The sequence below is a fragment of the Nematolebias whitei genome, chromosome 4, assembly GCF_014905685.2.
Source record: "Nematolebias whitei isolate Nwh7 chromosome 4, NemWhi1, whole genome shotgun sequence".
Classification (NCBI taxonomy): Eukaryota; Metazoa; Chordata; class Actinopteri; order Cyprinodontiformes; family Rivulidae; genus Nematolebias; species Nematolebias whitei.
In genome coordinates this window covers 50,986,736-51,000,781 of record NC_056501.1, presented here as the reverse complement: position 1 = coordinate 51,000,781, position 14,046 = coordinate 50,986,736, and the positions used below count along the sequence as shown (strand labels likewise).

The window sequence follows — 14,046 nt, the reverse complement described above, 5'->3', positions numbered from 1 at the left end:
AAAAGATCTATAGCAAACTTTAAAGAGTGATCAGGGTGACAGAAAATGTAATCTATGGAACGTGATTCGTGACAGTTCTCTGATGCATTACTCTGCAAGACAGAGGAAAAGAATGATGAAAGAGATTGTTTAAATTTGGTTACAACATTTTCTGATAAGCACCTGCTGAGATGAAATTTACTCTCAGTAACTGTGTAGTCATTTAATGTAAACTCAAAGGTTATTAAAAAATGGTCAGACAGAATAGGATTTTGAGGAACTATTAACAAGTCATCCTGATGCATGCTCAATAATCCAGGTAGAAAAATCTAAAAAAGTTAAATCTGGTCCTCTGGACATTCAAAAAAAACAAAACAAAGCAAAACAACAAAAAAATGTAGAAACGTTTCGTCTCTCATCCGAGAGACTTCCTCAGTCTGAGGAGCTGTATTCAGCTCAGTCTCTTAAATAGCACCTTCTCAGAGTGGATCAACCAGTTTGCTGCTGACAACCAAAACCAGCTGATCACATGCTCAAGAAGGACCATCAGCCTAACAATGGATCATTAGCACACTGATGGCTGTTTACTATTCACAGAGGGCTGAGTGATACTAGCAATCACAGCATTGTAAGAGGGGGACAGTTGAACCCGGAGGCCTCCACCCCTGTTTAATGATGGACGATTTCTTTTCACAAAGATGGCCTCCTTTACTCCTCTCTCACACCATCGTTCCTCTCTGTCCAGGATGTGAACATCTTCATCCCTGAAAGAGTGACCTCTGGCCTGGAGATGAGTGTAGACCTCAGAGTCCTGGCCTGATGATGTTGATCTTCTGTGCTGGTCCATCCTTTTGGCCAGTGGCTGTTTAGTTTCTCTGATGTAAGACTGATCACCCTCCTGACACTGAACAACATACACAACATTACTCTGTTTGTGCCGGGGGACTGGATCTTTGGGATGAACCAGTCTTTAATGTATTTTGGGGTTTAAAAGCCACTGGGATGTTATGTTTAGAAAATAAACGTCTCAGTTTCTCTGATACTCCCTCAACATATGGAATGACCACTGGTCTGGGTCTGGGTTCCTCCTTTTCACCTGATGGCTGACTGGAGTCCTGTTTGGGTTTCTTCTCTGCTTTCAGGAAGGCCCAGTTAGGATATCCAGTGATACTGGTTGATCAACCCTGAGAAGGTGCTATTTAAGAGACTGAGCTGAAAACAGCTCCTCAGACTGAGGAAGTCTCTCGGATGAGAGACGAAACGTTTCTACATTTTTTTGTTGATTTGCTTTTTTTTTTTTTTTTTTGAATGTCCAGAGGACCAGATTTAACTTTTTTAGATATTAACAAGTCCTTAATCTCTATACCATAGGTTAGAACTAAATCAAGAGTGTGATGATAAGAATGACAACATCCACATGAATATTGAAATCACCCATTATTATGATTTAACTGTATTTAATAGTAAGTCAGTTAAGAATTCTGAGAATTCAGACAAAAACTGAGAGTAAGCGCCTGGTGGACGATATATAACAACTAGTAAAAGTGTCTGTTCTGATTTCCATTTTAGATGAGAAAGACTGAGGGACAGTGATTCAAATGAATCATAACTAATAACTGGTTTGGCATTAATCAATAATCCTGACTGAAAACTAGAAGCTACTCCTCCACCTCGGCCAGTTGTTCTAGGAACATGAACATTTAAATAATTAACAGGAGTGGATTAATTTATACTAACAAAATCCTCCTGTTGTAGCCAAGTTTCTGTCAGACAGAATAAATCAATATGATGATCAGTTATCAGTTCATTAACTAACAGGGATTTAGAGGAAAGAGATCTGATGTTCAATAATCCACATTTAATGAGTTTATGATTTTGCTCTGGTAAAGTAACTGTGTTTATTTTAATCAGATTTTTATGGTTCATATTTTTAGAGATGATTTTTTGTTTATTTAATTTGAGCTGTAGGTGAGTTGACAATCCAAAAAAGTTCAATCTGGTCCTCTGGACATTCAAAAAAACAAAAAACAAAACAAAGCAAAAAAAATCTAGAAACGTTCCGTCTCTCATCCGAGAGACTTCCTCAGTCTGAGGTGCTGTTTTCAGCTCAGTCTCTTAAATAGCACCTTCTCAGAGTGGATCAACCAGTTTGCTGCTGACAACCAAAACCAGCTGATCACATGCTCAAGAAGGACCATCAGCCTAACAATGGATCATTAGCACCTGATGGCTGTTTACAGAGGGCTGAGTGATACCAGCAATCACAGCATTGTAAGAGGGGGACAGTTGAACCCGGAGGCTCCACCCCTGTTTAATGATGGACGATTTCTTTTCACAAAGATGGCCTCCTTTACTCCTCTCTCAAACCATCGTGAGTGAGTTGACACTGTTTCAATGGGGGTGTGGGTGGGTAACAGAGGAGAAGCAGCAGAGAGGTGTGGAGGACTACAACTCTGCTTCCTGGACTGGACCCTGGGTCGTCAATAATTTGGGGGATAAACAAAATCAGACTATGGAGCTTCCAATAACCAGGGTCTGCTTCTCAGCAGGTGTGTCACTGAGCGAGGAAAATCTATTAGAAACGTGAACGGGTCGGTGGTGAACTGGGGGCTTAGCCTTAGCACTACGCTTGCTCTGGACCGTCACCCAGCCGGCCTGGGGTCCCGGCTGCTCAGGGTCTGCTGGAGGACTGCTAACGGGAGCTAGCCTCTGTGGTTCCGTGCTGTCTAAGGGAACCTGGCTAGCTACTGGTTTTTCTACAGCGTGGAGCCGAGCTTCCAGTTCAGACAGCCTCTCCTCCAAAGCTACCATAAGACTACATTTGTTACATGTATCATTACCACTAAAGGAGGCAGAGGAGTAACTAAACATCTGACACACGGAGCAAGAGAAAACAGAGGAAGCAGGGAGAGAAGCAGCAGCCATGCTAAGCTAACGCTAGCAGGAGCTAGCAGAGCCAAATACACCAATAAAAACCGAGAAGTGTTGAAAGATAAGAGGTGTTTTAAGCACTATCCAACAGTAGAAAAACAACTGTACTAAGTGTGTTTGTAAACTAGAATGAAAAACTGTGCAAAAGACTGATAAATCCAGAAAACAAAAACAACTCGAGCAAACAATTCACTCGAGTTACCAACAGACAAACAGGAAATGACACAATACGTCTCACCACGAACGTGCAATGTCAGCCAAGGAAACGTCCTCTCCACCAGCACTCAATGAAAGCAGAGCAGTGAAGTCATTACTTGACAGGAGGCACCGTGGACAAATTCCCATCACTCTGGCAGCAGTGTTCGAGTGCCTGACTGCCGAGATCCTGGAGCTGGTGGGAAACTCAGCTCGTGACAATGGGAGGACTGGGATCATCCCCTGGCACCTTCAGCTATCTGTCCGTGGCGACGAGAAGCTCAGCAGCCTGCTGGGAGGAGTGACCCTCACTCAGGGAGGAATTCTGCCTGGCATTCGGGCAGTCCTCTGCACAGGAGGACTGAGAGGCCCACCAGATCCAACAAGAAGCTGGATCTGGGTGGATGGATCGATATCTGTGGCCAGATTCTTCGGATTCGCTGCAGGAGATACTTCCTGCCCACAGCTATCAGCATCTAATAACTCTTGAATGAAACCAGGATGATGAGCTACGACAACACTTATTTTCCCTTTGGGAATAAAGTATATTTGAATATGAATTTGAATTTGAAGAGGAAGTCGTTTGATAACACTTATGTCCATGCAATTAAAATATTTGACCACTTATCAGTGGTCAAATATGAGACTAAATTATGGCAGATATTTGTCAAGAATACAAAAAGTGTGTTGTCGAGGTACAACTTGTTCCTATTTAACCAAATATGTATTAGTGGGTGTATATGTATACATGAGCCTGTTTGTATGACATTGACCCTGTGTGGATCCACACAGAAATTCACCCTGGAAAAAGGAACATAAAAAATAATATATAAAAGCAAGCTAATACAATATTTATACCATACCATACCACTTTATTTATAAAGCACTTAAAACAGCTACAAAGCCAACCAAAGTGCTGTACAGACAAAACAACAGGTAACACACAAAGCAAAATACAAAATGAGGTAAATCAGAATATTTATGCCCATGATGCATGTATGTAAACTTCTGACTGCAACTGTAGCTGTCTGCTGGCTTCATATTTGTTTGTCATAACTTCACAACAGTGAATCAACCTCTTCATCAAACTCTCAGCAAGAAAGTGAATAACGTGATAACGCAAAATATTATTAGTTCACTTGAGGCTCCCGAACAACCAAAGGCCTTGTGATGTGCTGAAATATGTCAGAAATTTACTGTATCAACAACAAAATCAACTAAGAGAGGCAGTATAGGAGCTCTAAGGTTACAAAAGTTCTGAAATTATGCATCTAGTATTTACATCTGTTTGTTGTTTTTACTTATATGCCATCTTTGGTGTAAATCTGTATTTTAAATATGCTGCAGTTCACTTAGAGAACTATTGAGCACGTCTTTTTTTAAACCTGCATGTACTTGTGCTGGACGCATACTCCGTACTGTATGTGTGTATTTTTCTGCTTAATAAATGAGAACATTATAAAGTCCAAGGGTAGAGTGAGAACGCTGGAGAGAAAAACCATGTTTCTGCAACATCGACAGACAAACAGGCTCAGGCACTCACAACCTTTTGACTCTGTGTGGTTCATGTACCTTTGTGTCTGCTCGTGTGTGTGCGAGCTTTTATGCAAATGGGAGCAGTGAGATAATTCTGCGTGGGCCGGTGGTGCCCACGCAGTGTGGGAACATCGCTCAGCCTTCACAGGTACAGATCCCCAGGGACAAGGACAGACAGACGGGCAGATGGAGAGACGGTCGATTATAAGCAGCTTTGTGCAGAGGTTGCCAACCTGTGTTGCTCCCAGTGAGCAACATATTGATCCTCACCGCAGGCTTCACTTCTACAGATCCTGATTCTGAAAGTCTAAAAACATACCAAAGAACATGCTGTCAGAGAAAACTGTTAGGAAACCTCTTAGGAAACCTCTTAAATAAATGCCTCAAGTGAAATTCATTACATATTCAGAGTAATTTAGCACTTTGCTGGTGTTTCTTTAGGTTTCTAAACTAGATTAGTGAATAGAGCAACATGGGAACTAATACCGAAGTTACGAGACGAGATGTAGGGCTGCACAGACAAAGCCCGCCGGATGCAAACAGCCATGATAAAATACTGAAGAGAGGAACTATGACATCAACAAAGTGAAAGAAAAGAGCAGACAGATGGAGAAGGAGGCGGATGGTGAGATGGATCCTGGCAGATTATACAGACAGACAGTGGCGGGGTCTTAAAAACATCAAGTTTTCAGCTTGTGCAACCTTGTTGTTCAGGAAAACAACACTGAAACACAAATATTAGAATGAGAGAAGTTTCAAAAAGGATTGCATGTTCCAACTGATGGTTCTTATGACTATAACCTACAGTCTGAGTTTTAAAGACAGCCAAGTTTACTTCTGTATGGTATTCTTACCCCTCTGCTGCCGAAAGGCATGACAACACTTGGGGATTGTAGGTTTATAGAAAATAATTTGACACATCAAACTCCCATTGCTCATCCATTTCCACCAGAAAACCACCGTGTTCAAGCTTAAACTGTTTAAGTAAAACAATAAAAACATACAAATGATACATGTATAAATAAAATTCAGGTGTTAACAAAAGAAAAGTGTAGACAAATGAGGGAGGTAGCAAGAGGTCAAAAGCTGTGTGTCTCCATCCTGTCCAGACGTCATTATGTGAGGCCATTTAGGGCACAATTTATTACAAGTCCCACTCCTCTTCTGCTCCACTTTACTAGTTCAAGTTCAAGTGTCTTTATCGTCATTCGCATCTCATGTGGTACATGAGGTGGAATGAAATTATGTACACAGGTTCCCAGTTACATCCAAAAAATAGCAAAAATATAAAGCATAAAAAGAAACTGTATATAAGGATCTAAGATATACACTAAACGAACGCCAAGCGATACGCTAAAAGAGCTAATGCTAAACTAATAATGTAAAACAATACGGCGTAACAACAGCAGCCCCAACAGGAGTCTGCGGTGAGCAGATGAGTGAATACAGTAGCATGAGATAATCAGCAGCATGAGATCAGCAGCATGGATAATCAGCAGCACAGATGTCCCATATCCCCTAACCAATCAAAATTTAGCATTACTGTTTCTAAGCAGACTTAAATTACATAATAAAGGCATACTGTACAAACAAATATGCAGGTATATAACATTAAAAAGGAGTGGCTCTTAATTTCATTGTACTGCGTATAATGACAATAAAGGCATTCTGATTCTGATTCTGATTCTGATTAACATTATAATAAAACACACAAATATGAACTCATAATATGTAAGAAGGAATATTTCTTCTTTTGACATTTCCAAACTTTAATATAGAAAGACAAAAAATAGGCATTTAGGCTCCAACAGGGATGTTTTTAGTTTTTAGTTCTACAAAGTTCAGTCCCTCAATGAGGACTGAACTAGACAAAAGGACCTTCTCCTGCTCCGCTCCTGTTTCCTGGAATATCTTGTAAAAAGATCTGAAGCTCTCGACCTTTGACCTCTCTAAGTGACTTTAAGAATCTGTTGGACTCCTGGCAGGGACCAATGCTGACATGTTCCTGTTTTTAGTTTTCTACATTCACCTTAGAATCCAGCTGTTTTTGTTACTTTTCTTTTTTTAGCCATCCTATTTATTTAAAAAAAAATCTTTATGACTTTTTACAACTGTTTATTGTTGTCATCACTTTGTTAAATCAGGTCTCTCTTGTAAATGAGTCCTCAAGGCTCAATGGGATTAACCTGTAGAAATAAAGTTTGAATTAATGTTTTTGCCTGTCTGTGCATGTGTTCATTTTCCTGTGGTGTTGCCTAAATACCTCAAAAAATTACTGAACAGATTTCAGGTAAACTCTCAGAAAATGATAATTGTATATAGTTCTGCACGTCTGCAACAGAAAAGCTGTTGGAGTCAGTCCGTTTCAAGATGTCCGCCACAGCTAACCAACCAACACACGTTGTGTGTAATGCAGTCAGCTTTTTAGAAATTGAGGTAAAATTTAAAGTGGTTTAATTTCAAGGTTTGTCCAAAGCTGTTTGACTCGTTCATTTCTCATCAGAGGACGATCTTGGTCTAAATCTTTGGGACAAATGGCAGCGGGTGATAAGCATTCCTTTAAGGCCATTGTCTTCTTCAAAAAACTCAAGTCTAACACACAACATGTCCAAGAGTATGTAAACCTACAGTTGTTTTATAATGATATCGAATAGCAAAAATGTATTAGTTATCTATTAAACTTGGTTATATTTTGGCAAAAATACAATACAATGCAACGTAGCATTAATTATATACTTTGTGCAACCATCAAAATACTGCAGACTAAACTTATATTAGATGTTTTGCAGTGAGATTCTGTGATGAGGTGATGGCAAGAAGGTCCTGGGTTCAATCCCCAACTGGACCTGGGGTCTTTCTGGGTGGAGTTTGCATGTTCTCTCCGTGCTGCGTGGGTTTTCTCCGTGTGCTCCAGTTTCCTCCCACTGACCAAAAACATGCATGTTAGACTGCCTTCAGGTCCAGACCTCCCCTGCAAAAGAGATCTGTGATGTCAGTGGGGTTTGCTGGTTAAATAAAGGTTAATAAATAAATAAAGTTTGAACCAAATGGTACCTGCTGTGGTTAGCTCCTTCAACAACAAAACAAAATTTGATTCAAACCTGTTTGAAAAGCTAATGGCTAGTCAGAGGAGGACTAAAACCGTAGGGGATTGATGTCCTAAAAAACCTCTATTCTTAAAACTCCCGTAGTAATTTTTATGTGAATGCTATTTTATAAATCTTTACGTCACTTTCAGTTTTTCTTCACATGGATTTTTGCAATGAAATATTATGATTTCCTGCCAGAAGTGCTTCAGCTAGCTGTTGTTGCTGCTAACAGTGCTTGTAAATTTGCATGCAACTCTACATAAATAGTAAAATACAAGACTGACTGGAGTTATTTAAGACAACAGGCCTCTTTGGTTTTAGCTTCTCTCAGTCCAGCCATTAGCTTGTCGCTCTGGTCAAAACTTAAAAACCAAGGGTCAAAGGGCTATCTACAACAGGTGAGATATTACCCGTTCATACTTTTTTCCAGAGTTTATGTTTGCTAGGCTGGTTACTTAGGAATGAACACCGTAATGCTGAGCAGACCTGTTTCTATAGATAACTGTAGCACTTTTCTTTTTGCTTAAATCGTTCTCATATGGTTATTTGCCAACAGACTGTAAACAAAGATAACGGGAACAGCTTCTTTTCTTCTACCTTTACACACGTTTCTTTTTCTTCTTCTTCTTCCTCAGACAGATGAGTGGTGTGTTTGGATCACCTCCTGCAGATGTAAATTGGGCCATATCTGATGAAGCAAAGACAAAATCATATTTGTGAGGTCTTTACAAACCTTCTGCTGTTTGTGTGCTGCTTCCACAGTGTGCGGAGACATCCACGGCCAGTTCTTTGACCTGATGAAGTTATTCGAAGTGGGAGGTTCTCCTGCCAACACACGTTATCTCTTCCTAGGGGACTATGTAGACAGGGGCTACTTCAGTATTGAGGTGAGGATGGATTATCTGCTTGGCACATTTACCTGGTAAATCTCATCTCTGTGGGTGTGCATCCAGTCAGAAAAGCTTATTGCAATGCATGTGCAGTGACCGTACAGCTCAAACCCTATCAGTGGTGCACTTTCCCACAGATCTCATGTGCACTGTTTGCTGCACAGTGTACATCCACAGAGCATGTGCAGTCCATCACCTTTCGTTCACTGCTCGCATCGTCACGGTCGTGATCTTCAGGCCCTCAGGGTGCATTAAAAACAAGTCTGGTTCTGTTCTGGACATCACTGCGTGGGCACAGGACACTAACAGAACAGCATTGTCTGCAAACACACTTCACGTTGCCATTCACAAGTGGAGGTTAAAGCTCTATCATGCAAAAATGAATCCATATGAGAACATGATGAGCCAGAAACATGTTTTTGAGACGTGTTGCTGCCATAAAATTCAAAGCGATCTTTAAAAATGGTTCATGGATTTGGTGTAAATATTTGATGCGGTTGCTGTTTCATTGTGAACAAGCTGATGTCCCCCGTCGCTGAGGGATTTGAATATTCAGTTGAGTGTTTTTCTGTAGTGGAATTGAGCAGGGAATGCAAGTAAACCTACAGTAAATGTTTTTGGTGCAAGATATTCAAGTGGTCAGAGTTACACTGTGTAAAAGAACAAATGAAGGGTTTGTTTGTTTCTGCTTGTGTGAGGTGGTACAGTGGTCAGTGGTGGCCTGGGGCTTGACCAGTGGTTAATTTGAGCCGGATCCTGCAGGAACAAGACACGGGAACTCTCTCATTTTGACCCGTTCTGTTCCGACAACTCTTTGTTCGGATCCGGCAGCTCCGCCCCTAAAAGTTCAAAGTCATCGCACATTTTTATTTTGATTATTTATTAAAAATACAACGAGAGGAGACGCTGCCTTTAGCCCAGCGGACCTAGCCTGTGGATGTTCCAGGAGCCTCTAGGCTTGGGGGCGTGAGGACGAATCAGATAGTCACATTTACGCACAGAGGTGCTGCGCGGAGTCCTTGTCTCCTCCTCCTCTCCAAATACTGTCCCTCCTCAGGGGGACCGCGCACTGAAGAACAACCCGTCTCCTCCTCTCAGACCCCGAAACAGAAACAATCATTTATTCAACAGAATAAATAAATTCCCTGCAGACAGTGCACGTTACGCACAGAAACGCCTCCATTCTCTACCAGCGTGTGCACATCAGCAGGTGTCTGAACTCCTGCTGCATTTCAGACATAATCAATAAAAAAAGCTTCCTGTAAAAAATACATTAAAAACACAAAGAGAGAAATGTTTGATGTGTTATTCACATTATACGTCACGTTTCAAAACAACAGCGCTAATTTGTCAAAATAACAACAGAGATCAAAATCTCAAAAAGACAATTCAGTTTAATAAAAATGGATGGATGTATTGATTGATTGATTGATTTTCCTTAGTTGGACAACAGAGAACTGAGGCCTTCAGGTGCTTCTAACGGTGCCATGAGACTGGAGCAGAGGAGAGTTCAGCTCAGAACCATGAAGTGTGTGTGGGGGGGGGGGGGTTAGGACACCTGACAGAATCAGCGCTACACAACCTGCTGTTCTTCTCCAAAATACTAATTTTATTAAGTGTTTACAAATGTAGGTAAATGTTGATGTATAACAACCTGTTAAAATACACCAAGATGCAGGAAATGACATCTCTGTTGTTCAACATTTTCTGTGAGAGGACCCCCGCCCCCCGCTGTTCCGGCATCAATCAGTTTACAAATTAAGCCCTGGGCTTGACCATTGCAATGCCCTGCCTGTAGGAGTCTCCCACTCCTCCATCAGACGACTTCAGCTGGTCCAAGACGCTGCAGCCCGTCTTATAACCAACACTCCCAGACACGATCACATCATTCGTTTCTCTCCATTGACTTCCAGTCCATCTTAGAATTGATGTTAAACTTTTATTATTAAATTTTAAAGCTCTTAGTGGTTCCTCCCCACCTTATTTAGCTAATCTGGAAGCTTTTCATGAGTGTGAAAGAACCCTAAGCTCAACTAATGAATCTTTACTGTTTGTCCCAAAGTTTCATACAAATGTTGCGGAGGCCGGGCCTTGTCAGCCTCAGACAGACTCTGGAACCACCTCAGGACTTACACTCCATCACTGATCTGGGCCTTTTTAAATCTAATCCTAAAACCTTTGTATTAAGGCAGGTTTGTGGCTTTCTGGCATTATTGTAAATGGACTGTACTTATACAGCTCCTTTCTATCTGATCAAGACACTCAGAGCTCTTTACAACAATCTGTGCCTCATTTACCCATTCATGCAGCTCTATACTAGATCTATACAGAGACTAATCAGAGCTTTATCACATTCATAAACTGATGGGACACACATCAGAGGCAACGAGGGGTTCAGTGTCTTGCCCAGGGACACTTCAGCATGTGACTGCTGGTGGATTCGAACCCCCAACTCTACCATTGAAGGACGACTGCTATTGTATTATTTTTTATTGTTTGTTTTTGGCTTTTGTATTGTGAAGCATTTTGTGCACCTTTGCTGTGGAGCGGACTCTGTAAATATTGATAGATTGATTGACTAATTGATTAATTGATTAATCTCTGGCCACTCCAATTGTTTGAAACTATACTTTTAACTAGAAAGTGTATTGTCCTCAAATGATTGGAGTGGACATGTGGCGGTGGCCATCTTGGCAGCTCAGTTTTTGATAGTGACCTTTCTTTACATGTGGATGCAGTCACACACCAAAAGGGAAGTCAGCACCTCACTCATTTTTCAAATGATCATGCTCACAACATGCACGGACAGATGGGAAACAATAAAATAGGTTTATCAGAATTGAACATCACTGAATTTAGTTTCTCATTACATTTTACATGACGTCCCAACTTCTTCTGACTTGGGGTTATATAATATGCACTCAAATAAATCAGGGACCTGAACCAATGACCTGGACGTACAGTTCTTTTATTGAGAAGCAGCTGGATCTGAAACATGTCACTGACACAAAGAGAGTTCGGAGCAGAGGGAACAATATTTAGGCCACCTTGTTAACACATTGCAAGGGCACATGAGTGAGGGACTGAATGTAGAACAGCGACGATCCGATGTGAAGGTGAGAGGAGATCCTCTGAGTCATTAGTGGGGTTAGCTAACGGATGGGAGTGAAAAGATGCTGGCTGATGAAGCCATCACATGGAGCCGCAGCTGCTTTTCAACTCCTCGTCTCCTTTAACTTAATGAGCTCGGTCTGATTCGGGTCGATTCTCGTCAAAACGCTGTTTGTTTCTAATTTTAGACCCGTGTGAGGATCGGTTGGCCTCCAGCTCTGTTAATTATGGCTGCGGGCTGCTCGTTCAAGAGGAGGAATGTCTTGTAACAGCTTCATCGTGGTTCTGTGGAGAGCTTTGAGTTTCTGGTTTAATGAGGGGAACTGAAAAAAACTTCAAATTTGCATCATCTGTACAGAATGATATCCTCAAGGAAACGTTGTTTTTCATGCGCTTTTCCTTCAAGCTATAAAAAATGGTTCACTTAGCTTAGCATAAACCCTGTTAGCCCAGTTCTATATTGTGATAAAACAATAATTTGAACAGTTCTTTGCATTTACTGTATTGTTTATCCTTCTAGGGACAAGTGCCAAGTATTAACAGATTCTGTTCACTAAAACATTTGTAGCTTAGTTTAATTTGCAATGCCAGTCCTTAGATGGGCTTTTAGCAACATGAAAATAAACAGTTCAAAACATTACACTATTAAGACAATTAGATAATTAAAACAGATCACAGTAACATAATTAAACTTTTACTGATTTAAACATGAAACTTGCTTTCAAACATAAGAAATTGGGCTTTTACTTTCAGAAAACACATTTTGTTATTAGTGGCCTTCGCAGAAAGGTGAAAGGTTGGTGGTGTTTGTGACACTTGATTCAATATGGCCGCAGCAGCTGATCAGCCATGGCCAACACAAAAATAGCTTTACCTGCAAAAGATTTGACATGAATTAAGTAAAAATTTGGAGTGGTAGTCGCTGAGAGTCAGTCATAACACACGCAAAGAGATCAGAGCTCTGAGTTTAAAACTTTGGTATTAACTATTGGAGTCGACCTTGTTTGTTTGTTAGTAAAATATCTCAAGAAACACAGGATGTATTTTAATGAAACTTTCAAACACAAACTGTGCATAATATTATTTTCAAGGTTTGACTAAAACAACAATAATAAACGTTTTCACAAACGTTTGACTTTCTTGATGCGAAAAAGTTATTTTTATAATCTCGAGGTTTGTTGTAATTGCAAAGCTGCTCAACTCTAATCTCTTTTTCATGTTTTCTTTCCTCTCATGAACATTTTAGTGCGTGCTGTACCTTTGGTCACTGAAAATCCTCTACCCAAAGACCCTCTTTCTGCTACGGGGAAACCATGAATGTAGACATCTGACAGAATATTTTACCTTCAAACAAGAATGTGAGTTGAGTCTTTTTTTATCTTTTCAACAACGCCATGTTCTTTTTCCCTGTCGCCTTTGTGTCGACGTTTCTCGGACATGAAAGGCTTATTAAATTTAGATGTTTGCTTTAGACTTTTTTAACATGAGAGCTAAAAAACATGTTTTATTTAAAATAACGCGGATCATAAAAGACTGCACTTGGAGCCTGGGAACAATCAGCATCCTGTTGTTTTTTAATTTAATGCATGAAGAAGGCGTTTGTTACTAGTTTCATAGTAAAACATAAAATCAACTCGTTCAGTAATTACAAGATTAAATCTCAATACTCATCAAACACGTTAAAGTTGGAGGAAAAAGAGGACCTAATGTGGTAAAGTGATAGTTCAGGTTTCTTTTTCTGTGGGGCTTTATGGATTATTAATATCTCCCCGTCACTTTGTTTCCCTCCTTTCCCACATTGCTGCCTCCTTCTGCATCCTTTCATCCCTCAGTCTTTCTCCTCCCTCCCTCGCCTGGCGTCTCTCTGCATGTTTTTCTGACTCCACTGCCGGTGAGTTTCGGCATCCTGTCCGAGAGTGGGTGATTAGCAGCAAATTAATTTGGCCCTTAATGATTGGCTCAGGGACTCACTCCTCTGTGTCTGATTGGCCAAGGGACGAGGAAGCTAATTTCCCTCGGTGCTTGTGGCGAATAGTGGTTGCCCTCAATTACCATCTGCTACGTATGTGACGAGTGTGCGCTAGTGCGTGTGTGGTGATAGAGTGCGAGTGTGTCCTTATAAATGTTTTAGTGTGTGGAAGGAGCTGACAACTGGTGGACTGGCAATAATGAGCTCTAGCTACACACACAAGGCAGATGGAAGGGTTGACAAACACACTCCTTGCTGTGTGTGTGTCTCTCTCTCTCTCTCTCTCTCTCTCTCTCTCTCACACACACACACACACACACACACACACACACACACACACACACAC

General features: G+C 40.9%; 1 protein-coding gene across 1 annotated transcript in view; it reads left to right on the top strand.

Moving 5' to 3' along the window:
- Window positions 1-14,046, top strand: part of ppp3cb (protein phosphatase 3, catalytic subunit, beta isozyme) — a 69,528-nt gene that overhangs the window by 12,036 nt on the left and 43,446 nt on the right. The window contains exons 3-4 of the mRNA XM_037675114.1: window positions 8,493-8,617; window positions 12,978-13,089. Of these exons, the coding sequence (XP_037531042.1) occupies window positions 8,493-8,617; window positions 12,978-13,089 (237 nt within the window). The remainder of the gene's footprint in view (window positions 1-8,492; window positions 8,618-12,977; window positions 13,090-14,046) is intronic.